Source organism: Lampetra fluviatilis, chromosome 16 (genome assembly GCF_964198595.1).
Source record: "Lampetra fluviatilis chromosome 16, kcLamFluv1.1, whole genome shotgun sequence".
NCBI classification, from domain to species: Eukaryota; Metazoa; Chordata; class Hyperoartia; order Petromyzontiformes; family Petromyzontidae; genus Lampetra; species Lampetra fluviatilis.
In genome coordinates, this window is record NC_136290.1 from 14,122,979 (window position 1) to 14,150,726 (window position 27,748).

Below are 27,748 nucleotides of genomic sequence, written 5' to 3' on the forward strand. Positions count from 1 at the left end.
CAGCGATGGGAAGTTGGGAGGCAAATTGTCTGATTATATATTTGTTTGAAGATACTTTCATCCAGCAGTGGATCGACCATTGCTGCGTAGATAACGATGGTGAGGAGCGCTTGCCACCGACTATAACGACAGCTGGGAGTGGGGGCGGGGGGAGGGGGGGGGGGTTGAGTTGTTTGACCATATTTCACCACGCTGGCCAGCTGTTGCGGGGGCCTGGGTTGGCTCTGACGTCACTGTAAGCCACCATCGTTATCGTTAGTCCGGGAATCGAACTCATGGTGGAGCCGAGTGGGGGGGCGGGGCCCCGTTATTGTAATTGTAAAACAGTAGAAGATTGCTAATCACAGTTGATTAGCATATGTTGGCTTTACATGGAATGCAATTGCAAGGTGTATTACTTAGTAATATGCGTCCAGGCCGCACTAAGCCTGTAGCTGTCAGAGTGGTCACAATAAGTTTTTATTTCTCTCAATGTAAATCGATCACACTGCTCTACAATGTTAAGACGACGTCTGCTTCAGAGATGAGATGTGCTGTTTGTTATGAATTTTGATGTGCTGACTTCAAACATTGACAATGAAAACAACTGATTGGCTACTGTTCCCAAGCTATTTAAGTTTTTACATTTTGCGTCTATGTATGTTGTGTAGATAGTAGAGTTTTACTCATAAATGCTAAACCTAGGTCTTTTCATGTGTTTATGGTTGCTTTGCATGATAACACGTCACCTGTCCTGTTCATGTGACACTTACAAAAATCAGAAAAAGGGTTATATAAATCAAATGTATTATGAAACAAAAGGCAAAAAACTATTATGTATATATAAGTATATTTCAATTTAAAGCTTTCGTGACTGCAGGTATTCATATTCTTGGTTCTTTCGGTAAAGTCACGTAGAAGGGGAATAAAATAATAATAATAATTTATTAGGACGCTGTCTTTATGACAGCCCTGTTCTTCACCTGAGGACGGCTACTTGCGTTGTGGCCGAAACGTCGTGAGAATTTTATCTTATTACGTTTTATTTTTATTATTTTATTATTTCCCTTCTACGTGACTTTACCGAAAGAACCAAGAATATATAAGTACATTGTTTAGTCCTTATTCAGTGTCTACTCAGTGCTTCCTGGCTTGTCTCTTGTATTAATTTAACGGAGCATCTCCTGTCACTGTCCAGCAATAGTCTGCAAGCAATTGTCGTGTCAGTGATTCGGAGACGAAGGTTTCCGGGAGTCACCTACTTTATGAACACCTTCACACTTCACAGGTTCGCCCTCGCACTCTCCCGAGTCGTCTAGCCTAGCCTAGACACAACCCTGACCGTGTGACACCGACAGCGCTGACCGAGACAGCCAACAACTCTCCGGCCGTGCAATATCCAGCGAAGACGACAGCGACGACGAGACGAGTCCACTCCCAGAACCAGCAGCGCTGAGCTCCGGCTCTCAGCTGCTTTTATGCGCCCAGCGCGGCCTGGATCCGCCCTGACCACGCCTCCCTTCTGGAACCCACTAGCAGGTTCCAGGGGCTTCCAGATGGGGTCTTCCATGACCCTTACCCCAGTTCCTCCGCCCTGCCGACACACAGCCGTGTATATGCTCACCGGCGTGTCCACTGTTTGTCCACCGCAGTTGCCGCTGCTGGACAGCAGCCGGCGCTATTACACTACACATTGATGGGCTCCATTTGCCCTCGTAGCGTGTCTCCATTGTTGCAATGTCCTGGTGACATCGCTCGCCATGCTCGTCGCTCACTGCTCCACACTTCGCTGGGAAATATCTAGATGAGAGTGCAAAAAATATATATCTAGTGACATACTCTTTGGTTCAACGAAGTCTACGTAAGATAAGGGCAAACACGTGGTAGGACCCTGCTGGAAAAAAAAGTCTAGAGGCTCGGTGAGGCTTTCCTGTGTTAACAAGTGGAACAATATGAATATTAATAACGATTTAAATGCCGCACCGTGGCGCTCTCTGTGTCCCAAGACACCATGCAGGCTGGACGCTGACTTACACATGCTGACTTACACATGCTGACTCACACATGCTGACTTACATATGCTGACTCACACATGCTGACTTACACATGCTGACTTACACATGCTGACTTACACATGCTGACTTACACATGCTGACTCACACTTGCTGACTCACACTTGCTGACTTACACATGCTGACTTACGCATGCTGACTCATACATGCTGACTTACACATGCTGATTTACACATGCTGATTTACACATGCTGACAGCGATTGTGGCCACAGGGAATGGTCACGGAGGAGAGAGAGAGACGGGGAAGGGGAGGGCGCGGTAAAGTGGCGTGACCGATGAGAGCGCGAGCAACTGCTCGAGTCGTTCAATTTGGACGTTTTGGCCTTGCCGGCGATGGCACCAAAATAAAATGCGGTGAACGTTCTCACCCCGAGAAACAAAGGGTGCTGCGGTGATGTATCGTGGCGAGCGTGTGGGCGAGTATTCACATCGCACCTGCGATCGGCACGGTTGGCTGCGGATGCTGCGTAAAGCAGTCCAGCGTACTCACTTTATGCAGCAAATCTGGCTGTGACGGTCCCACCTGATGACGGAGACTTGTGTTGCCTCCGAAACGTCGTGATTTTTATTATTTTATTTTTTATTAATTTTAATTACATTTTTTACCTACGTGGCTTTACCGAAAGAACTAAGAGTATCAGTCCAGCGTACATAATTGCAATCCAGAGCTCCGCCAGTTCAGCCTCCATTGTCTCGACTGCCGCGCCCGGAGATTGAACCCTCAACCTTTGGTTTGCAGCGAGCCCAGTGTGGAACTCGTTTCTCCGCGGTGTCGTCTCGACACGGATTTTTAAACGACCTCCTCCACATCTCAAGCGGCCTCCTCTCGACGGGCGCGCGTCTCTCGGCCGCCGAACTCACGGGACAAGGGATTTTCAAAAGCTGCGGGGCGAGGTGAGAGGTGTCGGCTACGTCGGCGTCACACGCAAGCTGCCTCTTGCAGTGCTGATTTGACCGTCTTGTTTGAATTTCCGTCTCCCGTAAGCAATCTAGATTTGAAGTTTTCGTGACTGCAGGGATCCATACTCTTTGGTTCTTTCGGTAAAGTCACGTGGGTATAAAATAAAATACAATAAATGAAAACAACTAAATTAAATCACGACATTTCGGGCGCAACACAAGCGTCCGTCATCAGGTGGGAAAGCATGGCCTACTGCTGATGCTGTTTTACCTACATGGTGACTTTACCGACAAACCAAAGAGTATGAATCCTTGCAGTCACGAAAGCTTCAAATCTAGAAGCGAAATACTCTTCCAAAAAAACCCTGATTGGATGGCAAAGAACTATTGACAAAACAAGACCTTGTCAATGGATTTAATTCTCATTGTGGATCAGCAGGGCACGCCGGCTATCGTGGTGGATCTCGCGATTTCCCATCGGGTGCCGGAGGGCCGTTCCGAAATGTAAAGCTTCGTCTTTAAATAGGTGGCGGGGGGGGGAGGATCGCCCTCATTGCCGCCAGCCATCCACTCCTCACCTTCGATCCGCCACTGTGCGAAAGTTTCAATTTTAGTTTCAGCTGCTGCGGTGTAAACACCGAACCCCGTCTCGGGATTATGTTGAACTTCTCCGCGCCACCGTCCGCAGCCCACCGTGGTAATCGGTGGTGCGAGGCAAAGACAACAAACAAGGACACCCTCTAGACAAATTTACCCCCCACCCCCCCTCTTTAAAATTCCCTATCGCCCCCAGCGCCTGCCACGCCTTGGATCTGCCACCGCACCGGCGTCGTCTTACGACGCAGCGATGTTTCCATGGAGCGGATCTCAGAGCGAAGCGCTCATCGAGTTTTTCCAGAGAAAGACCACGGGGTGGGGGGGGGTAAATGACGTCGCAGAACTACTCCCGAACCCTGAACTCGCTCCGGTCAACTCCTTGTTTACCACTGCGGAGTACACGTCACATATTGTGACGTGCCACGCGCACGGGGTTCCATCGCGTGCCGATCAAAGCAAATACACGTGTTGTGTTCTCAGAGCCAGAATTAAATAGCAGCATTTAAAACACGAACGAGATATGACGACCCGTTTGTTTGTGTGTCTGCGTGTGCAGTCATAGTGGGGAGCGGTGGTGTAGCGGTTAGCGCGCCACGCTACGAACCCGGCGATCCGAGTTCGTTTGCCGCTCACGGCCAACACCGGTGACGATTATTGGATCTGGTACTGGGCCTCCCCTAGGTCGACTCAGCCCCAAGTGAGTACCTGGTGCGTGTGTAAACATCGCCACTTGGGAGACAAAGGCGGTCGGGAGTGGTGCTGGCCACAGAGCTCGCTTCGAGTGGGACTTTGGATTTTCGGCTTTAAAAAAGATCACAATTGACAAAATAAATGCTGACGTACATATCAACGAGACACGGCACGTGGTTGTTGTTTGTTGCTAAAACGATGACAGTGGCATGGGCAGCGTGTGACGATCGGGCTGGCTGATCCGGGTCCAAAGACGAGTTGTCTTGTTCGGGAGTCAAGCTGCCCGATACGGGTGAGCGTGTGGGCGAGGCACCCTCCCCCACCAAAGACAAAAGATCCCCCGTATAGCCTTCAACAGACTGTTGGGACAAGTGCAGTTCACGCGGAGCACCTATAAAGGCCGGTACGGCACACGAGGGGGTCGGTGCCCAGCGCCACGCCCGGCCGCCTTTGTCTGCCGAGTAGCGATGTTTACACACCGCACCAGGCACTCACTTTAAGCTGAGTCGACCTAGGTGAGGCCCAGGACCGGTTCAGATAATCGTCACGGGTGACTGAGTTCGTAGTGCAGCGTAACCCCCCCCCCACCCCGCTCCAGCCCCCCCCATCCCCCACGTCCGTGGTGCTGCTCACTCAGCATCACGCCTCGCATCGTCTCCTGGCCGCTTGATGCCAGCCGGCGAGTCGGTGACGAGTCGGCGAGCTGGAATTTAGCCAAATTAAGCGTTAAATCGAATTTCACACCTCCGATTGGCACAGTTGGTTATGTACGGTGCGAAATAAGTTCAGCATACATTCCGTGACGATTGTGCTTGTGCAGTCATTGGTGACCGCTTTGTGGGGCGCTTGCTTACAATGCCCCGGCATCTTAACGGCACTTCACATCGCCTCTCATCTCTGCCATTGCCACGCCCTGCGGCAGTTTAGCCTAGGGGACCCCCAGTGGCAAAACAGTCCCAACATAGCAGCAGCGGATGTGATTTTGCCCGTGTGCTTTTACCCAAACAAGTAATTTGGAGATTATGTTTCCATTATTAGAACAGATTCGTGTTCACACGTGGGCTTTCCCAACGGACATTACACAGCACGCAATCGGTTTCTTTATCGTTAGATCGTGTGGGTATAATGCCGACCCGATTTGGAACCCGTGTGCCCTCCACTCACCTGACACAGGCAAACACATGCAAGCACCCCAATTGTTTCGGGTTTCCCGTAAACAAAAACGCCCGTCAAGTTGAAAATCGAGCGAAAAAAGTTGACAATGTTGTGCAACGTTTCGCCGGAGGTAACCACCGGCAATCATCAGGTGACCGTGACACGGGCACACGCGACGTCTGGTTGCCAAACTGTGCCAGACGTCCTCCCGAGCGTGGCCTCGTGGATGAAGTTATTTCTCACCTACATTTTTACTTCCAAATCCTAAGACGTTACGCGTGCGTCATCGGAATGGGGAAGGGTTCATTAAGTCCTGGCGCCGCTGCGCCACACCGCACCGTCGGCAGACCCCCACCACCCACCCCCCGTTCGATTCCGCGCCCCGCACGGACGAGTGCCCCGTGCCACGTGCGTGGTGTCGGTCCTGGGACGGGATGCGTCTCGGGAGTGCGTCCAGCAGGGGCGATGTGTTGTGTGCTTGCTACTTACAGCTCAACGAAACGACGATCGCAGAGCGGAGGGGCAACAGAAACACCGCATGACAACGAGCCGATGTCGGCGCGACAAGGGCCCCGTGAAGGGGGAGGGGAGGATTGGGCTCGCTGACCCACCCAGGTGGGGACCACGTGCAGGAGGCATGAAGAGTTATATTGGGAGGGTAAGGGGGAAGATAACGAGTATGTACGTCAGTTGAATTTCTTTCGTACAGTACGTAGCCAAACGTGCTCATCGGAGGCGCGATGGACGTGGCCCAGCGGTAGCGCGTTCACCGCTCGTTGCAGAGGTTCGAGCCCGGCGTCCGCCCTGGTTAATACAGCCTCGGAGAGCGTATGAGCCGTGTTTCGACCCGCAGTGTTGTTGGTCGAACGGATCGACGAGACGGAACAATCGGTCCTCAACTTGCGCGGCGGAGGGATCGACGGCCTAAGCCACCGTGGTGCCGGATCGCACGCCACCACGTGCAGCAGCTGCCACCCAACGGCGCCCGGTGACATGGGAGGAGGACCAGGGCCTGCGTCGCTCGCTCTCTCCGCCCGCTGAGCCGCGGCGAAGGATTCGCGTCACCGTTGATGTTCCGAGGGTGCCGTTCGCTCCGCGCTCAAAGCAGCGGTGGGTGGGGTGTGGGGCGTGTGCGCTTGCCTGTGATGTTCATTAAAGCCACCTCTCAGGCAGCAGAGAAAGAACGCGGAAATATTTAATCGGAGTGGCAGGCGCTTCCGAAAAGTGTCCGCTGTTGCCAATGCGTACGTTGCCTTCTGGTGTGTGCGTGTCGAAGAGACGGAGAGAGGTAGGGAGGCTAGCGACTGAGATTCTTCTCGAATTTCCTGGTCTTCGCTCGCGATGACGGAAGGGTTGCCACCTGTCCAGGTTTGACCTGGTACATTTTGAGTATCGGCGTCTGCGTTCGGGTGGCAACAGGAATTGAATTGTACCGAGATGGAACGTTGCTGCTGCAGTCGACTGCACAGTGTTGGCAAGGCCCATGCTCACTGCGAAGTTTGTCCGGATTTTGCGCGACGGACGATAGTTTATAGGAGGAGAGTCCCCGAATTGCTTGGCCACTTCTATTATCGAATTAGACTCGGCCAGTAATAATTCGTTTAACACAACACCTAAACGTCATCAAAATCATTTGAATGTCCTTGTTGGCACGCATGTTCTGCTACTGCCGACAGTTGTGTTTGTGAGTATTTAATATTTTGTGCTACTTTAGTCTCCCACCAATGTTACATCTCGTCTGTTCAACGTAGCATTTAAAACACCAGCAAATAATCCCATACACACCTGTAGATAACGTTGGGAATTCACCTTTATTTAAAGATACTGTTTAAGTTTTTTTTTACCGTTCCAAATCTTACTCTGATTTTTAGTTTTTTTCAAAACTCTAGCAAGTGTGTCAGTTACTCCCGCAATGCATGGTGTTTCATTGTTTTAATAACATGATCGTTTTCACCATTATTTCTGGTCGGTCTTGGTTTTTACATTCAATGCTCTGTTAATTCGCGCATCATTGTAGCCATTTAATCCTATAGCTTCTTTTACATGTTTAAACTCGCTCCTCAGACTTGCACCATCTGACACTGTTTTATCCCGATGTATGCGCGTCTTGATGAAAGAGGATTTATGTGCGGGGCGATGATGCGAATCTGCATTCGGACAGGCATCAGTGTGCGTTCCCTTTCGGTAAACGCTGCCTGTTAGTTTATCGTTTAGGCCGCATCCGAGTAAAATATCCATAAACGGGAGGTGACCATAATACAGGGGGGGTGGGGTTGTTGGGTTAGGTGGAGTTTGCATCTAACCCCCTCAAACCCCCCCCCCCCCCGTATTATGGATGATATTGGTCGTGAAGCCTCCTGCGTGTTAAACCAAACGGGAGCCATTCACCTCCCCGTCCACGGTGAACTCCGGCGCGGGGGGAGTTTGGTTGTCATTGTGATCCTCACTCGGCCCCTGGTGGACAGAGCCTGCAACGAGAGCCCTTGTTGCAGGGCAGGCGGGGGCGACGGACACGACACGGGACGGACGATGGTGTTAGCGACGCAAGTGTGGGTTGAAGCGACGCAAATCAGAGAGCCGTGTTAATAGCGGGACGACGTATATTTGCGAAACGACGTAAAACGGGGAAGACGTAAATGTGGCTATGACTGTGTTATAGCAATGGGTGTTGTGAATCTTGCGTTGTGAAACAATGAGTCTCAGTGGGGCTGACATAGTTGAGGGTTCACGCTGCCCTCCCGACTGTAGGGGTCGCTCCACTCCACGCGTTCCACTCATCCTCTCGCAACCCGCGTCTCTGATTGCGCGATGAGTGAGCCGCGCTTCCAGTGTACAGCGTCGCTTCGAATAGCCCATCCTGGTACAGACTTACCCCTCACCCAGGTCATCCGAACTGTCGATCCTCTCCACGCACTCTCACGTCTCTCCCCTCTCGTCTCATCTCTGCCCCCCTCTCCAATCGCTCTTGCCTCTCCCCCTCCCCTCTCACTCAACCTCCTCTCCCCTCTGGTCTCACTCAGCCTCCCTCCATGTACCCTGCGACGTCTCATCTCACTCTACTCCCCTCCTCCTGCCACTCGCCTACATCTCCCCTCTCATCTCTCCGCTCCGGTCAACCTCCGCCCGGTAGGAGGTTGCTCATCCCCCTCTGCTGGCCCCAGTGTCTGGAACTCCCTCTCGCCCTCCCTCCCCAGCACACCGTGCTGCCGACTCCATGCCCCCCTGCTCACGTCAAGACTCGAGGCCAAATGGGATGCAGCGGTGATGCAGTGGAACCCGGCCACCTGAGCTCGATTCCTGGCCACGGCTAACATCACTGGTGAGTGATATCAGCAGCGCAACACCCCTACACTTTTACAACACCTCTGAACTTTTATATCTGAACTTTTATATCAACATAAGTGACAGTGAGGGGAGACATTCTCCAAACTAAACATTTTATTTTATTTTACCAGATAAGGCTCACGAAGCTCTATAGGTCTTTTTTATAAGCGACCTGACCACACATGATAGGTCAACAGAGTGGCTCATCACGTGGAAATGTGTTGCAACCAAATACTCTCAACGCGCGTTTCTAAATGTGGAGAGAAAAACCGGAAGATCCGGAACAAAAATCCACGCGTCAAGGTCGAGCCCGAACCCACGAGCTCCTGTACTCCAGGCCAGAGAGTGAACATCTCATAGCCACCGTGGCGCCACATTGACCCAGCAGTGGATCGATCATGGGAGCGTGATGGGGACCTGGGGGGCAGCCGATCCTCCCACGGCTTGAGGGGGGGTGTCAATCTGAACGCTGCCACCCTAAAGAATATTCATAATGGACCCCCACGACGACTGGACCCCCGCAAAGTGGCAATCGCTTCCAGTGCGGTATCGTAGCCCCCCCCCAACGTCGCCACTCAGACCCACACGGCAATGGCCTTGGTGGTCTCGCGTGCCTGTGCGCGTGTGTGCGTGTGTGCGTGTGTGCGTGTGTGCGTGTGTGCGTGTGTGTGCCTGTGAGCGTGTGCGTGCCTGTGCGTGTGTGTACGTGTGTGAGTGTGCACGTGTGTGTGAGTGTGTGCGTGCGTGTGTGTGCGTGCGTGTGTGCGCGTGGGGAGCGGGAAAGCAACAGTTAGCGCGTGCCTGCGCGTGTGTGTGAGTGTGCACGTGTGTGTATGCTTGTGTGTGCGCGTGCTTGTGTGTGTCATGTGTGTGTGTGTGTGTGTTGGAGGGGAGCGGTAGGTAGTGCAACGGTGAGCGAACCCGGCAACCCGTGTCCGATTCCCGCTCACAGCCAACATCAGTGACGATTATCTAAACCGGTCCTGGGCCTCCCCTAGGTCGACTCAACCTCAGATGAGTACCTGGTGCGGTGTGTAAAAACATCGCCATTGGGGAGACAAAGGTGGTCGGGCGTGGTGCTGGCCACCTACCCTCTCGTGTGCCGTGCCAGCCTTCATGGTGTGCACCTCGTAAGCAGCACTTACCCCAATAGTCTGTTAAGGCTACACGGGGGATCTTTGTCTTTGTGCGCGCGTGTGTCGTATAGCCGTTAAGGGCTCTTATCTTAGCGTGCGACGTGATTGGGGCCTATTGAGTGAAACGCCGATCTATTTATGAAGACCAAACAATGGGATTAACCCTCGAACTCGTCTCGCGCGGTCTGACGCTCCCGCCGCACGCGAGGTGACCGTGCCAAGGGAGCTGAGGGGGCGGATGAACGGGGGGGGGGGGCATGACCGGCTGAAACGTTGTTGCGCAATCGTGGTGGTTATAAGGGGGTGGTGGTCGTGGTGGTGGTTACAAGGGTTGGTGGTCGTGGTAGGTTGATGAGAATCGTATTGAGTGATAATATGGGTGGTGTTCGAGGTTTGTGGTGGTGGTAAGGGGATCGTGGTCGTGGGTTGGCTGTAGGGGTGAGAGCAAGGGGGTGATGGTCGTGGCGGAGTTTGTGATCAGAGAGGTGGTGGTGGTGATGCTTAGTGGGAACATCGGGGATTGTGGTGGTGGTGGTGGTCCGTTGTTGAACACGTGTCTGCATAGACACGGGTGTCTCTCTCCCCGCATCTCTCCACCCTCTCCGTGCCAATCAGACAATATCTTGCTGTCCTTCCCCACACCTCCAATTATCACGGTTTGGCTACGTACGGTGCGAAAGAAGTCCAACATACATACGGACATTATCCCACCCCATTTGGCTCTTCGGACAAATGCGTAACAGTTCCTGTGCGTGCAGTGCGCTCCGGCGGTTGGAGAGTGACAATGGGGGGGGGGGGGACGCCGCGGGAGGGAGGGATATGATCCGTGAGACCGCAAATTAACCCCCCTCCACCCCCCCCTCTCCTGCTCGCCCCACAACTCTAACAGATCGCACGCCTTCTGCGGAGCAACGTTAACTCGGGCATACGAGACAGAGACGCGTAGACATCAAGAGGCGCATTCGTAGAGACGCACAGTGATATGCGCACACAGACACACACGCTTACCCAAACGCAACATACACCAACGATGTCACGCACGAAGAGCCGACGCACACTGTAATATAGCCAAACACTAACACACACAGAACTACGCAAATACACACACTGGTGCATCAGCAACACAGACGAATACACACCAACAAAACAGACACGCATTTTTGACCCAAACACATTGACAAACACACACTTTGACCCACACACCGACACGCGCACACATATCAAACCGCACACACACTCACGCATAGTCGCGAACACACACAGATAGCCAACCACACACGCAGACACTGACACCCACGCTTTGACCTACACGGACAACCAACTACACTCGCACGGATAGCCACCCACACGCGCAGAGCCACACACACGGAGAGAGGCACATACACACAGAGATACACACAGAGAGCCACACACACGCACGCAGAGATCCACACACACACAGAGCCACACACACACATAGCCACACACACAGAGAGCCACACACACGCACGCAGAGATCCACACACACACACAGAGACACACACAGAGAGCCACACACACAGAGAGCCACACACACGCACGCACAACCATGGCGTGCCATCTCGCGGAGGGCCCCGGCCAGTCGTGTCCGGCCCCCGCGCGTCTCCCCGCTGCGGCCTCGCCCCCCTCGTCCCTGGGGCTCTCCGCGCTCTCCGTGGCCCTGCTGCTGCTGCTGTTGCTGCTGCTCGTGGCGCTGCGATTGTGGAGGGGACCCCGGCGCCTTCCCGAGGGGTTCCCGCCGGGACCCCGGGCGCTGCCCTTGGTCGGGAACCTCCTCTCGCTGGGGGAGCAGCCGCACGTGACGCTGACGGAGCTGGCGAGCCAGCACGGAGCGGTGAGTCGAGCCGGTGGGGAGGGAGAGTCGCGTCGGTCGACACACTGGTCAACGAAGACGGAGTCGTCGTCATCGCCATCATCATTATCATCATCACCATCATCACCATCAACAACCGCCATTCGCCACTAAGTGGCGGTGACGTCACTACGACGCTTGTGCCAGGCTATGTGCACGTTGAGACCACGTGAAATGTCGAACGCCCGCTTGCAGGAGGTCATGGGACAGACCCAGGTGCCACGGGTCGACTGACTGAGATGACTGGCTGATGCACCACCTGTGCCCCCTACTGTGCCAACTTGCTGTGATTTTATCTACCCGGTGCTCCGCTCGTTGTTGTGAGCGTCGCTCCTCCACCCTCCGTTGTTGTTAGAGGGCGACTGTCTCCAACTGCCCAGTAGCGTCCTTCACGAGCCTCCTCCACAGAGTCCGATCTTGACACCGCTGGTACCAGTCATCGGCAAGTCCACTCAGCTCCACGTCCTCCTGTACCACATCACTCCATCTCTTCTCTAGCCCCTGCCGCGCCCGTTTAGCGCCCTCAATCCGGCCAAACAAAAGCTGTTTAGGCATGCGGTGGCTGGGCATGCGGGCTACATTACCAAGCCAAAGCAGCCTTGCCTGCCGGAGGAGCTCACCGATGGAACTTTGTCCACATCTTTCAAGGATTTGTGAGCCCCTCACACAATCCAGCCTGGTTAAACCCAGGATAGATCGTAGGCAGGCCAGCCTACATGTTTCTATCCGGCGAAGATGTTCCATTAGGGGGGTCCACGTTTCGCAAGCGTAGAGAAGGGAGATAATGACTGTGGCCGAGAAGACCTGAAGCTTTGCGCGGAATGACAGACCAGGTAGCTTCCACACAGTGTTTCACAACTGGTCATGGGAAACTCTCCACTCTCTCCACAACTGCCCCGTCACCAATTGGGAGTTGTGGGGGTGGAGTGTCCGATGGTACAAAATACCCAGGCAGGTGCTTAGTTTTGATGGGGCTGATGGTAAGGCCCACCTCTTAGTGGCAAGCTCCAGGTTCAGTAGCAGCGCCTCCAACTCCTCCTCTGAGTGAGCAGCAATTACCAGATCATCGGCATACATAACATGGTTGAGCAATAGGGAGCCATCCCTTGATCGCACCCGGGCATCGATCAGCCTCCCATTCTATCTGTACCAGATAGAAATTCCTCCGGTACAGCTATGGAAGGCTTCACGAACTACGTGGTCGAAATATGTGTTAAATAATGTGGGAGCCAGAGGACATCCCTGTCGCACCACAAGGTGTACAGGGAATGGCTCCGACTCCTGGCCACGTAGTTTACCTGGGCCCGCTCACCATCATGAAGGTCCTTAATGATCGTGAGCAGAGGGTCAGGGACTCCGAAAGCACGAAAAACCCAGAGCTCAGACCTACTGATGGTATCGTCCTTGACCAAGTCAATAAAGCAGAGATGTAGGTCTTGTTGGAATTCCCTACACCTCTGCTGTAGCAGATAGACAGAAGATATGGCATCTGTACAGGACCACCCTTTTCTGAAACCGCATTGGGGCTCCGCAAGCCCCTCGTCAGCGTGCCTAGCAAGGCGATATTGAATAATAATTCTTGAAGAGTGAGATGCCCCCTGTAGTTGTTACAGTCTGTGCGGTCCTCCTTCTTAAAGAGGGGGACCACCAGGGCATCCTTACAATCCTGCGGAAACCGTCCAGTGGTCCAGACTCTTGTTATGATGTCATGTAGGGTAGTCTGTGCACAAACGCCACGCTCCCTCAGCATTTTTCTTGGGAGATCATCTCTGCCCGGTGCCTTTCCTGGTCTCAGGCTCTCGATCGCCTTCAGTGCTTCCTCAATAGATGGCACCTCAGCCAGCCACTCACAGGGGGTGACGACTTCTTCCGATATTTGAGGCACCGCAGCCTCGGCAGGGTCATCCCCACTTTGTCCCACGATGTTTTCCATGTCGAGGGATTTCCCCTTCCCCAGGACCTCACAGAAACGCTCAGCAAATCTGCAAACCTGTTCCTGGGGATCAGATATTGGATCGCCGTTCTTTCCCCTATGGATGGCAATAGGTATGGTGCTGCAGGTTGCTCTTTGATGGAGTTAAAGAGCGATTTGTGATCGCGGGCCATTGAGGCAGACTCCATCTCCTCAGCAAATCGCGACCACCACCCACCCTTGCAGCGCCTCACGGCTCTCCGAACCTCCGAGCGAAGGCTGCGGTAAGCCTCCTCATTTTCTGACGTGGGATGCTGTAGACGATGAGAGTGGGTCTGTCGCTTTTTCTCAGCCAGCTTAAACACCTCCTCTGTCAGCCAGGGTCTCTGAGGAGGTCTGGACCGCGTACCCAAAGCAGCCATTGCAGCTGCATGAGCCACAGTCCTAAATCTCGCCCATTTCCCCTCGACATCAGGAGGAGTGGGGGACGATGCCAACCCCAGCCGCAAGCAATGATGAAATTCTCGCTTTCAACGTTCATAAGCATAGCTGAAACCAGGCCACTATGGGTTTGAATGTGGTCCAGGGTGTACACCCACCACTGGAGTGGAAGAATGGCAGGCGCATCTTACAGATGACAAGTCGATGGTCAGTGGGCAGATCAGCTCCAGGGTAGGTTCTGGTGTCAAGGACATGGGCCCGCATCTGCTGTTCCATCACTATGTGGTCCAGCAGATGGTCTTGCATATCACCATCATCATCACCATCATCACCATCGTCATCACCATCACCATCATCACCACCATCACCACCATCACCATCATCACCATCATCATCTGACGAGATGGACAGCCACGACGAAGACCGCAGACTTCTCTAAGCGCCGCGAACAGAAGAACCCCGCTCCTCTCTCCGCTCGGCGAGTGGAGAGGGCGCGTGGTCGTGGGACTGGGAGGGAGGGAGGGGAGTTGCGTTCATTTTTTCAAATATTAAAATCAGAGGCGCCACCGCTTGTGTTTGTTAGTGCGCAAAGAAGCGACGCTGCCGGAATCTCGCGGAGAGACTGGGAAGGGGAACCACGTGGACTGGAGAACGATGTCATTCTGAACGTCGTCAGGCCGTCGTCAGGCCAACGTCGTCAAGAACGGTGACGGAGGTAGCAGCCAAAGAACGGAACGCGTCCGAGAGGACGTGAGCTGTGGAGATGGTGCCATGATAATTACGATGATGATGACGATATCAGCAGCTGCAATAGTGCTCCAGGTGCTAGGGGTGGATGGATCGTGACATCGCAGGATCGTAAGAGGTGGCGGTAGCTACGTTGCGTCCTTCATCCAACAGTGGATTGGCCATGGCTGGTGATGAGGAGGGGGGGGGGTGAGATGTGTATGCGCGCGTCGCGCGTGGCCACGAGCCACAGCCGCTCAGTGCTGACGTCATAAAGACCGCGTTGTTGTGGGCCATTATTTAATTATTTAGATTATTACTTTGTTATTTTATTGGGGGTGGGGGGTGTAAGTTCCGGGGCTGTGGTGGGAGTCTGTTTCTGACGATGGGCATGGTCACCGCGACCTATCGGAAGTGAGGGAGGGGGGGGTATGGCGGAAGGGTGGGGGAGGGGCGGAACGGGTGATGTGAGGTTAGGAGACCCGGAACATTGGGGGGGAGGGGGGGGGAGACGACGTTGATTATGTAGACAATGGGGTGATAGTGATGTTGATGATGCAGGTGGTGATATTGACGACGATACCGGTGTGAATGGAAAGGGTCGTGACATCCACACGATGAGTGATGATGATGACCACGATGGAGATAACACGGGGCACAAGTCCAGTCTGGTGGCAGAACACGCAGACAGACGGACACGCGCACGCACGCGCACAGACAACAGCCGCCGTTCGCCACTAAGTGCCGGTGACGTCACCACGACGCTTGTGCCAGGCTAGGTGCACTTTGAGGCCACGTGCAGTTTCGAAGGTCCGCTAGCAGGAGGTCACGGAACATAACCAGGTGCCATGGGTTGACTGAGATGACTGTCAGATGCACCACCTGAGCGACTCCCTCCAACTTCCCCAGCAGCATCCTTCACGAACCTCCTCCACAGTGGCCGATCTTGACACTGCTGGTACCACTCATCGGCAAGTCCAATCAGATCCATATCCTCCTGTACCACATCAGCCCATCTCTTCTCTAGCCCGCACCGCGCCGGTTTAGCCCCATCTAGCCGGTAAAACAGGAGCTGCTTGGGCATGCGGTTGATGGGCATGCGGGCTCCATGTCCCAAGCCAACTCAGCCGAGCTTGTCTGTAGGAGCGCACTGACAGGACTGTGCCCACATCTTTCAGGGATCTGTGTTGCTCCTCGCACAATCAAGTCTGGTTGAGCCCAGGATGGCTCAGGCTAGCCTCAATGTTTCAAGCTGGCGCAGACATCTCGCAAGCGTAGAGGAGGGAAAACCGTGGCCGAGAAGAACCGAAGCTTCGAATGGAGCGACAGGCCAGGTAGCTTCCACACAGCGGTGCGCAGCTGATGGAAATATAATGCCACTCGACTTATTCGGAGTGTGACCTCGGCTGCCAAACCGGAGCTGGTCATATGCACACTGCTCAAGTACAGAAACGTCTCCACTCTCTCCCCCGCTGCCTTGTCACTCGTGGGGAAGTTGAGGGAGGGGAGCATGTGATTACGCAAAATACCCAGCCAGGTGCTTGTTTTTGTGGGACTGGTGGTAAGGCTCCAGCAGTTGCATGCTCCAGGTTCAGAAGTAGCAGCATTCGCCAGTTCATCCGCATACATAACGTGGTTGATCAAAAGGGAGCCATCCTTTGACCGCACCCGGGCGTCGATCAGCCTCCCATTCTATCTATGCCAGATGGAAATTCCACGAGTATATCCATGTAACTCGTCTCAAACTAGGCGGTCAAAGAAGATGTTAAATAGCGTAGGGGCCAGATGACATCCCTGTTGCACGCCACGGTTAACAGAACATGGCTCCGACGCCCAGCCAGGCAACTTTACACGGGCCTGCCCACCCTCATGAAGGCCCTTCGTGAGCACAGAGGCGCGCACACACATCACACACAGTCACACACACAGACACTTAACCCAGTGAATGCTGTAATGTTTCATAACTCGTGACATGACCCAGACGGACGAGGAATGTACGCAATGCCCACACTGTGATGAGCGCGCGTGTGTGTCCGTGTGTGTGTCCGTGTGTGTGTCCGTGTATGTGTGCTCGAGTGTGTTTCTGTGTCTGTTTGGCTGTCTGTTTTTGCTTTCATCCCTGTGTGCGCATGTTCGTGTGTGTCTTTGTTTGATGCCCGCTCACGACCAAGATCAGTGACGCTTATCTGAACCGGTCCTCGGTCTCCCCTAGGTCGACTCAGCCTCAAATGAGTGCCTGGTGGGGCGTGAAATCAGCATTCTGGGAGACAAATACGGCCGTGCGTGGTGCTGGCCACCCACCCCCTCGTGTGCCGTGCCGGACTTTATAGGTGCTCGCTAACAGCACTTGCTCCTACAGTCTGTTAAGGCTATACGGGGCATCTTTGTCTTTGTGCCTTCATAGCGGTTAGCGCACTGCACTCGGAACCCGGCGACACGGGTTCGATTCCCGCTTACGGCCAACACCAGTGCCGGTCGTGGGCCTCCCCTAAGGCGACTCCGTCTTGAATGAATACCTGGCGCGGCGTGCCGGCACGTGCCGACATTCACAGTTGCTACTCGCAGAAAACATTCCCCAAACAGTCGCTCAAAGGCTCCACCGGGCGATATTTACATTTGCCATTCTGTCTGCGCCAGTCAACCTCGTTAACCATTAACCCTTGCGCCTGTCCGATGACCTGCCAGCGAACCCTCGACACTTAACACGATGGCTTCAAAGTACACCTAGCCTGGCACAAGCTCTGTGATGACGTCAGTGAATAGCACCTGTTGTCGTTTAGCGGTGTGTGATAGTCTGTGTTGGACTATGGGGAGCTGTAGCGTAGTGGCTAGCGCACTGCACTACGAAACTGGCGTTGGATTATCTGGCCACAGTTAATTATCGGAACCAGTCCTGTACCGAGCCTTAACAGCGACCCAGCCTTAAATGAGTCCCTGGTGCCTGTGTGTAAATATGAACACTGGGGAGGCAAAGGCGGCTGGGCGTGGTGTTGCCCACTCACCCCCGTGCCGTTCCGGCCTTTATAGGTGCTCGCTAACAGGACTTTCCCCAAAAGCCTGCCAAGCCTATTCGGGGGATCTTTGTCTTTGTGTCCGACCGATCACCGTGCCAGCTACCCGACGCGAGAATTCAGTAACCCCCTCATGCTTCAGATGCAGTGGTGTGAAGATGGTTCATCGCACTCTCTGGCCCATATACAAATACACACAGAGACAGACTCTAAAAACTCCCAAATACACAAAGATACCTGACCAGATTGAGAGGAGCAAGTGCTTTTAGCGAACACCAATGAAGGCTGAAATGACATAACAGCCTTTGTTTCCTGAGTGGCGATGTTTACACAGTTACTTATTTGAGTCTGAGTCGACCTAGGGGAGGCCCAGGATCGGTGCAGATAAACGTCACTGATGAATCGAGATGCACGAACCCACACGTCACACACGCCAACACACACGATACACAACACACAACTCACACACTCGTACACGCCACACGCAGCCTCGCAGGCAGCCTCACTCGCACACACGTACACCAACCAACACATTCATACATTCACACGAATACTCTCTCACAACCTCAGTAACGACTGTACGCCATCATCATCATCGTCATCGTCTCGTCCGTCCCCAGGGACGACGATGACCACATGTGCATCGAGAGTCAGTAACCATCGTCACCTCGCGGGGTTGTTCTGTTTGATTCCTGTCGGTTCGCTTCTAAGCGACACACCATGCCGCATAGCTCACACGCACTGTGGGCTCAGGGCAACTCCTGAGATTCAGACGCACTGGTCGACACCGTAACCACTTCGAGCCCGCCAACATACCCACCAACTTAAACACACGCTCAAACACACACAGCAACCGTACCTCTCTATTTGGTGGCATTGATATCAACACAGCGCATGCATCAGGCTAGGTGCACTTTGAGTGAACATGAAGGCCCCTCTCTATCCGGCCAAATCAAAAGCAGCTTGGGCATGCGGTGGCTGGGCATGAGGGCTGCATGACCCAGCCAACGCAGCCTCAGTCGCCTGCCAGAGCAGCTCGCCGATGATGGAGACTGTCCAGATGATGCCGTAAATGGATGGGCGAGTTACTAACGCAGCCCAAAAACCGACGGTGGATCGTGGGCAGGCTGCTGGTGAGCCCCTTCCCGTGGGGCTTCTCGCTCATCCTGCTCCCCCCTCTGCCCCCCCACCCCCCTCTGCCCCCACCCACCCCCCGGGGCAGGTGTACTCGGTGTGGCTGGCCACCATCCCGGCCGTGGTGGTGTGCGGCTACGAGGCCGTGCGCGAGTGCCTGCAGCTGCGCGCCACCGACTTCGCCGATCGCCCGTGCCTCCCGCTCTTCCAGCGCCTCACGGGCATGCGTGGTGGGTCACCGGGGTGGGTCACCGGGGTGGGTCATCGGGGTGGGTCACCGGGGTGGGTCACCGGGGTGGGTCACCGGGGTGGGTCACCAGGGTGGGTCATCGGGGTGGGTCACCGGGATGGGTCACCGGGGTGGGTCACCAGGGTGGGTCACTGGGGTGGGTCACCGGGGTGGGTCACCGGCGTGGGTCACCTGGTCACCGGGGTGGGTCACCGGGGTGGGTCACCGGGTAGGTCACCGGGGTGGGTCACCGGGGTGGGTCACCTGGTCACCAGGGTGGGTCACCGGGGTGGGTCACCGGGGTGGGTCACCGGGTGGGTCACCGGGGTGGGTCACCGGGGTGGGTCACTGGGGTGGGTCACCGGGGTGGGTCACCGGGGTGGGTCACCGGGTGGGTCACCAGGGTGGGTCACCGGGGTGGGTCACTGGGGTGGGTCACCGGGGTGGGTCACCGGGTGGGTCACCAGGGTGGGTCACCGGGGTGGTTCACCGGGGCGGATCACCGGGTCACAGCAATCATCGTGTCCCTCCGATTGCGCAAAAAAAACCCGGCAGGACCCTCCTGAAAATGAGTCTTGAGGACTCGGCCAGGTTTTCCTGGGAAATTACACGGAAAAGTGAAATCGTGTTCTTGGCCACGCAGATGAATGGGCACCACCAACACCGCTGGTTAATGTATCTGCTCTGGGCTTATGGGACTATCCGCTCTCCCGCTTACGAATGCGAACCCAGGCCTCCTGAACGCGCGGTTCGGCCCGGGCTGGGCCGAGCAGAGGCGCCTGGCGGTGTGGAGCGTCCACGCGTTCGGCACGGCGAAGCCCGACTTCGAGAGTCTCCTCCAGGAGGAATGCGCCCACCTGCTGGAGGCTATGGACAAAGCCTTCGAGGCAGCCGATACAGAATCACCATCGTCGTCGTCATCGCATTCATCATCATCAGCAGCAACATCCAGATCACCAACAGCAAACGCGTCGTCATTATGTGATCTATCATCATCAGTAACAGCATGTGCTTCAGTAACACCATCAAAATCCCGAAAATCATCCGATGCTTCACCACCACAATTATCGTCAGCAGCAGCAGCGTCGTCAGCAGCAGCAGCATCGTCGTCAGCAGCAGCATCGTCGTCAGCAGCAGCATCGTCGTCAGCAGCAGCATCGTCGTCAGCAGCAGCATCGTCGTCAGCAGCAGCATCGTCGTCAGCAGCAGCATCGTCGTCAGCAGCAGCATCGTCGTCAGCAGCAGCATCGTCGTCAGCAGCAGCAGCATCCCCTTCATCTTCAACACCGCCGCCAAAGCGAGACCCAAGCGCGGCCGCCGCCGGTGGCATCGACCCGGGCCCTCTCATCACGAGCGCGGTGTCGAACGTCACCAACCTGGTGATCTTCGGCGAGCGCTTCGAGTACGGCGACACGGAGTTCGAGGGCATGGTGCAGATGTTCAGCGAGAACGTGGCGCTGGCGGCGAGCGCCTGGTCCTTCCTTTACAGCGCCTTCCCGCGCCTCGTGGGGGCGCTGCCCTTTGGCTCGCACCGCCGCCTCTTCGCCAACGCGGAGCGCGTGCGCGAGTGCCTCGTGAGCCTCACCGAGAAGTTCTCGCGCGGCCGCGTGCCCGGCGAGCCGAGGCACATGGTGGACGCCTACCTCGACCAGGTGGACGCGGCCGAAGAGGCGGCGGCGTTGGAGGCGTCGTCGTCATCATCAAGAACAATGGCATCAGGATCAACAGAAACTACATCATCATCATCAATGTCATCGTCTAGGTTATCACCGCCACCATCATTGTCGTCTTTATCGCCATTATCACCGCCATCACCTACATCATCACCTACTTCACTACAACCACCATCATCATCCCCACCATCATCATCATCACCTACATCCTCACCACCCCCACCACCATCATCGTTCACGCGAGACAACATGATCTTCACGATCGGCGAACTCTTCATCGCTGGAACCGAGACGAGCAGCAACACTCTGCGCTGGGCCATCCTCTACATGTGCCTCTACCCGGAGCTGCAAGGTGAGCGGGAGGGGTGATGGGGGAGGGGTGGCGGAGGGGAGGGAGCGAGGGGGCCGTGATGCAAACAACAGCGGTCTGATTTGAGTCTCAAGCGCTTGAGACTCAAATTGACACGGCGTGGAGAGGAGACCTTAATACAGCAGTGGATTGAACATTGGCTGTAAACCCATTCGTTAACTGTGTTTTTTTTTATTAATTGAATGACCGATTAAATCTGTGTGTTCTGCTCACGATGCATGAATCGAATCGTGCGTCCAGGTATAGCTCTGGTGGTTGCCTCTGGGCTGATGAAGCGAACACCACGATACCAACGATACCAACGATACCAACATACCAACATACCACGATACCAACGATACCAACGAGAGAGACGTCCATGACGCGTAATAATTACCCAGGAGTTGAACGCGTCCGTGAAGATATCCGCCCCCTTCCTAAATCACCTCCCCCCCCAAATCTGTCCACCCCCACTTCATTCCCCCATCACCCCAAATTATCTCTCCCGTAATCCCGCCTTCTCGCAAATCACACGACACCCCCATCCACCCCGTCCCGAAACCACTCTCTACTCAACCCCGCCCCCCACCCCGGGTCCTCCATGCACCCCCCCCCCGGCGCCCCTCTCCCAATGTTGATGATGACTGTTACAGTTTAGCAGGAGTCAGGCTAACAAATACAAGCGGCGGTGCTTCTGAATATTCTGAATATTTATAAATAAAAGGTCAAAAATAAATGTGGGTACACCTCCCCCTCCCTTCCTCCCCCGTCTCCACTCCCCCAATATCTCCCTGCACATCATCCGCTCCCCCTTCTCTCCATCCCTCCCCTCCCCAGACGATCTGCACGCGGAGCTGACGCGTGCGCTGCGCGGCGAGCGTCGCGCGCTCCGCCTGTCGGACCGCGCGCGCACCCCGCTGCTCGAGGCCACGCTCCACGAGGTCATGCGACACGCCACCATCGCGCCCCTCGGCATCTTCCGCGCGGCGACGCGCGACACCTCCCTCCGCGGCTTCGCGGTGCCCCGCGGCACCGTGGTGGTGGCCAACCTCCACTCGGCGCACCGCGATCCGAGCGCCTGGGCCCGCGCGCACGAGTTCCTGCCGCAACGCTTCCTCGACGCAGACGGCAGATTCGTGCGTCGCAAGGCGTTCGTGGCCTTCTCCATCGGTGGGTGGAGAGGGGAGGGGGGTGGGGTGGGGGACTGCTCGATAGGGGAGGGGAGGGGTGGGTGTGTGTAGTGACTCTTCACTCCTCGCTCTGCTCCACCTCTCTGCATTCCCCAGCATCTCCCTCTCCTCGCCCATCTTCCTCTCTCCTCCCGTCTTCTGTAACCTCACCCCCTCATCGCTTCCTCACCCCGTACCCCTCGCCTCCTCTCTGTTCACCTCATCGCTCACCTCCCACTCTCCTGCCATCGCCCTCCATCCCGTACTCCCTTCCTCTTAACTCCCCGTTACCTTCCCCTTACCTCCACCCGCCCCCCTGGCCCCCGACCGCACTCGCCCTTCCATCCCCCCCCACCTCTTCTCTTCTAACCCTTTCCACTCGCTCTATTCTCCCAGTCTCCCTCTCCACTCTTATTCCTCTCCTCTTTCCATTTTCATCACCGTGCATCTCTCATCTCACGTCATCTTCTTCCCTCATCACCCCCCCCCCCTCTACATCCCTCTCAAAATCCTCCTCCGTCTCTCGACCCAACCCCATCCTCTCTAACCCCCTCCTCACCCCCAGGCCGCCGTCACTGCGTGGGAGAGAAGCTGGCGCTCATGGAACTCTTCCTGTTCCTCGCCTCCATGCTGCACAGGTTCCGCTTCAGCCTGGCCGGGGGTGGCGCGCCCGACCTGCGGCCCCGCCTCGGCTTTACCCTCCAGCCGCGACCCTACCGCGTGAGCGCCACGCGGCGTTAGCGCGGGTGGCGCGGGTGGCCGCTTTTCGGGGTGGCGTGGAGCGGGCGTGGGGTGGGACAGCCACCATCACCCAAAGGGCATCCGTGGCGGAGACTCGGGAACCGTCGCGTTCGGAACGTGGCCAACCGCCAAGGATGGAACGGCCACCCGCTGTGAAATGGGGAACATCTCTTGGGGGGCCACCGGAGTAGGTTCGAGTGAAGGTGCGAGGTGCCAGTCACAGGGTGGCAACCGCGAAGAACTGAACTCTTGCCCGAGTGAGGATGACTGGAGACTCGAGAGAGAGAGAACGCCACCCTTTCTGCGGCGGTCACCGACGACTCCAAGGAGATGGGGTGGCAACCAGGGAGACGGAGCAGTCATCTGTGAAATGGGAACTACCTCCTGGGTGGCCACGGTCGAATAGAGAGACAAGAGGGGTTCCATGTATAGGGTGGCCACCCGGGTGGCAACCGGGGATATGGAACTCTCTATCCCAGAGATGCATTGGGGTTCCACTGAAGACAGAACGACAATTTATACAACTGAACTCTGGTCGCCGGGGACATAACGCAGTTCGCTAACCGCTGCGCCACCGCTCCCCCGCCCCATGTAATAAAGCACACGGGTGCACTTTAGCTGAACGCCCGCGTTGGGCTTGTTCCGCGTAAACTCGGCGTGCATCCGACAGGCAGATGGCTCTTTCATGGAATTTGCCAAACATCCCCGTGGAGCAGGGGGGCCCTCCAGACAAACACGACGCCTCTCGAGACCCGGCAAGTGTCCGTCACGGGACGGCTGCTTCGTGGATGTCTGCAGTCAATTCGCTTCCATGGCAGGCGCGCGTCCTGATTGACGAATGGGCACGTCAGTCGACAGAGGCCACGTCTCGGATACTTGTATTGAACCCCACGCTCGGCACATCGTCTCCCTCGTCAGCCCACTCCTTTATTTACAAGCCGCGACGCGCCGTGCCGCACCCTAAGGCAGGGGTTCTCACACCGCTGTCATTCGGTAATTACTGCATTACCCCCCGCCCCCCCCCCCCATTGGGGCACGATCTATCCACTGCTGGATGGAGGACTCCACAAACCATCATCACGAGCGATGCTGCGACGCCACGATACATTCGCTCCTCCCTCATCGCTCCATCTCCTCCGCGGTAGTGGCGGCCACCCTCGCGGGCGAGTTCCCTCCTTCGGCTGCCATTCCATCACTGATCTCGTCCATCGCCCTTCATCCCTTCTAAGTCGCGCTGTCCCCTGAACCAATCTCGCTGAACTTTCCTCACAGTCGCTATTACATCCGGTCGGCATAAATTATAAAATTATATATAGATACATCTGACGACTGTGTCCCTGTCTCTCTCGCTCTCCCTGCCGCTCGGTGTAAAGCTCATCGTGCTCGCATCGCAACTTTCGTTCGCGCGGCTCACGCCTCCACGACGCTCCGACTGGCACCCTTCTCCAGGCGCCGACGGTGCGCGGGTAGCCGCGCGGCGGCTCAGTGTGGGAGTCGGACAGTGGTGGGGGTGGTGGTGGTGGTGGCGATGCACGCGGCTCAGTGTGGGAGCCGGACAGTGGCGGTGGCGGTGGTGGTGGTGGCGATGCACGCGGCTCAGTGTGGGAGTCGGACAGTGGTGGGGGTGGTGGTGGTGGCGATGCACGCGGCTCAGTGTGGGAGTCGGACAGTGGTTGCGGTGGTGGTGGTGGCGATGCACGCGGCTCAGTGTGGGAGTCGGACAGTGGTGGGGGTGGTGGTGGTGGTGGCGATGCACGCGGCTCAGTGTAATCGCGCACCAGGGAGGCAGCAGCGAGGGTTGGTGGATCACCGCATACCAACGCTGTGACAATCCCCGGTGCCACTGGGGAGGAGCCGTGCCCTGGCTCTGCCAGGAGGAAAACAGGACAGCAAGGGTGCGCCGGCTGTTTCCATCTGTACGGGGATATTATTTCCCCCTCGCACGCAAGGCGCGGGGTTCCTCCTCCCCACGTGAATAATACTAATAATAATAACCACACTAAACGCGACTCGTCATCCATTGGCTTGTTACAAATCAACACCCGCAGAGTCCTGCTACTCCTTGCTGTGTGGCCTCGATCGGGCCCGGCAGACCACTGAGATCCACATCAATTATGGGGGGGGGGGGGTGGTCCTGTGCCCCCCCCCCCCCCAGTGTAACCTAAGAGGCACTATTACAATCGCTATCATCATTACAATCAGAATACAATCGTTAATGTTGTTGTTACAGCAGTTTTGAGTTTAGAGAAATCTGTTATAAAAGCTTAAAAAACGGACACATTTTCATCATCATCATTGTCGCCGTCGTCTTGACATCAGCGTCACTGTTATTGTTTTTTCGTCGTGAACATCGTTCTTGCACCCGACGTTAAAAAACAACCTGGGTTGTAGATTTGGCACGGTGCTGCTGGTACGGGTTCCCCGATTGTATAACCCCACCCCCCCACCATCACTGCTCTCAACAACACGTGGAACACACACACACACACAAGTTCTCTCTCAGTTCTCAACAGCGCTGTCACGCGTTTATCAATCATCAGGCGCGTGAAAGCGTGTAACGATTTAAAATATACATTTAAAAAAAATAATTATCGTTTTAGTTCACAGACGAGATTGGGTAAATGCTGGAGCGTCGCTCGCACACGTGTGGAAGCGTTCTGCACAACCGGTCACTGGTTCCTCGTTTTTCACTGCACAACCGAGCCGTGCCAGTATTGTTTTTCCCACTCTGTAGGAGCCGAGTCGTGCCCCTGACGTCACACGCAATGCGCACATTATCAGCCCCGTCCCTGGTCCTGTTTGGCCTGCCAGCCAGATCCAGTCGTTTTCTCGTGATGCCAGCAGCGCACATGTCACGATTTTGGTTTCGTCTCAGCTTTGCCAACTGATCCAGTGGGGGAAAAAAAAACTACCACCCGTGCCATGCTGGCCCCGTGCTGGCTCGGCTCGGATGTACAAGTGGAAACGGGGTATTGTTGCTGGAAACAATGTGCGACCGCTTGCCAGCACGCACGCCAGTGTGAATTTGGTGAGCTCCCTTTTATTTAGCCATGTTCGCAGTCAACGATGCCCGCTGTAGTGGTCAATGGCCACATCGAGTCCAGTCTGTGGCCCCCCATGTGGTCATTCTCTTAGCCTCGTCCACTGTAAGGGGAATTCCCCCCCCCTCCCCCAATTTATGATCAGTTCAGGCAATCAATGAACTCGGTAAATCTTCAACACGTTTGTAGCCAATGACCGCGTGCAATGCCACTATGAGATCATCTCGGACCGCGTATTCATTCAGACTCTATAGCCTCGTCTCGTCACAGTCAGGCATGTTCGCTCTGTGGTGGTGATGGTGGTGGTGATGGTGGTGGTGATGGTGGTGATGGTGGTGGTAGTGGTGGTTGTGCTGGTAAGTGGTGGTGGTGGTGATGATGGTAGTGATGGTGGTGGTGATTGTGGTAGTGGTGGTTATGCTGGTAAGTGGTGGTGGTGGTGATGATGGTAGTGATGGTGAAAATGATGGTATGATAGTGGTGGTGGTGATGATGGTTGTGGTTATAATGATTGTGATAGTGGTGATGGAGATGATGATGGTTGTGATGGTGGTGGTAATGATGGTGATGATGATGGCAGTGTCGATGGTGGTGATAGTGGCGATGTTGAGTGGGCAGCAGTCGCAGTCCTCGTCACGTGAGTCGACCATCTTCGTTCACTCGTGGCCCTGACGGCGAGCACTCGAGAGCAACCCGACACCCCGCGGCCCATCAACGTGCAAGCGGCCGCACACCGCTGCTGCCTCCTTCAATGTCCAGCAACGTCCACGCGGCCGCACGCTTCAACGTCCACGCGGCCGCACGCTTCAACGTCCACGCGGCCGCACGCTTCAACGTCCACGCGCCGCACGCTTCAACGTCCACGCGGCCGCACGCTTCAACGTCCACGCGGCCGCACGCTTCAACGTCCACGCGGCCGCACGCTTCAACGTCCACGCGGCCGCACGCTTCAACGTCCACGCGGCCGCACGCTTCAACGTCCACGCGGCCGCACGCTTCAACGTCCACGCGGCCGCACGCTTCAACGTCCACGCGGCCGCACGCTTCAACGTCCAGCAACGTCCGTGATAAAAAATAAAATAGAGAAGTCAAACGGAGCTCGCTCGCACACCCGGAGTGCCGTCCGCTGGATGCGTTGCTGCTCGCTTAACCCCTTTGCTTGCTTTTCCTTTCGACATTTTTATTAAAAATAGACCTCTGTGTGTGTGTATTTGTTTGTAATTAGTAAGCAAGTTGTTTTTAATAATGTTATTATTAATAATATCTAGAAAAAATAGTAATCAAAGAAAAACGATGGTGGTAATCAGAGGAATATCAAACGGTATTGCTATTATCGTAGGCGGTATTTATAGGAGGAAGTCATCGTCGTCTTTTGAAGTCATCAGCAGTGCCCGGACGCTGCTCCCACTGCCGACGCTGTTCCTCAAGGCTTGGGCTGCTCCGGGTCGAGATCGAGGTTGGGGTCGCGGTAAGCGATGAGGTCAAGGGGGGGGGGGATCGGGAAGAAAAGCGAGAGCGTAGGATGAGCGGGTGAGCACCGAGGGAGGTCGCTCCTTCTGCTCTGCTGCTCCCATAGCCTCGAACTGGGATGTCTCTCC

The 27,748-nt window shown here is 55.5% G+C and overlaps 2 protein-coding genes across 2 annotated transcripts in view; one reads left to right on the forward strand and one right to left on the reverse strand.

The window, feature by feature from the left end:
* The first annotated feature begins 6,363 nt into the window (after positions 1-6,363).
* On the forward strand, positions 6,364-24,626 carry LOC144936583 (vitamin D 25-hydroxylase-like). The gene is made up of 7 exons (XM_078863802.1): positions 6,364-6,504; positions 8,589-8,713; positions 10,744-11,706; positions 19,037-19,178; positions 19,910-21,202; positions 22,037-22,369; positions 22,934-24,626. Exons 3-7 carry the CDS (start codon positions 11,422-11,424, stop codon positions 23,107-23,109), a joined length of 2,229 nt encoding a protein of 742 aa, XP_078719928.1. The 5' UTR covers positions 6,364-6,504; positions 8,589-8,713; positions 10,744-11,421; the 3' UTR covers positions 23,110-24,626.
* Positions 24,627-25,613: 987 nt separating this feature from the next.
* PLEKHA7 (pleckstrin homology domain containing A7) overlaps positions 25,614-27,748 on the reverse strand; it is an 84,593-nt gene continuing 82,458 nt past the window's right edge. Inside the window, 1 exon segment of the mRNA XM_078863801.1 lies at positions 25,614-27,585. Coding sequence (XP_078719927.1) covers positions 27,497-27,585 — 89 coding nt within the window. The 3' untranslated portion in view covers positions 25,614-27,496.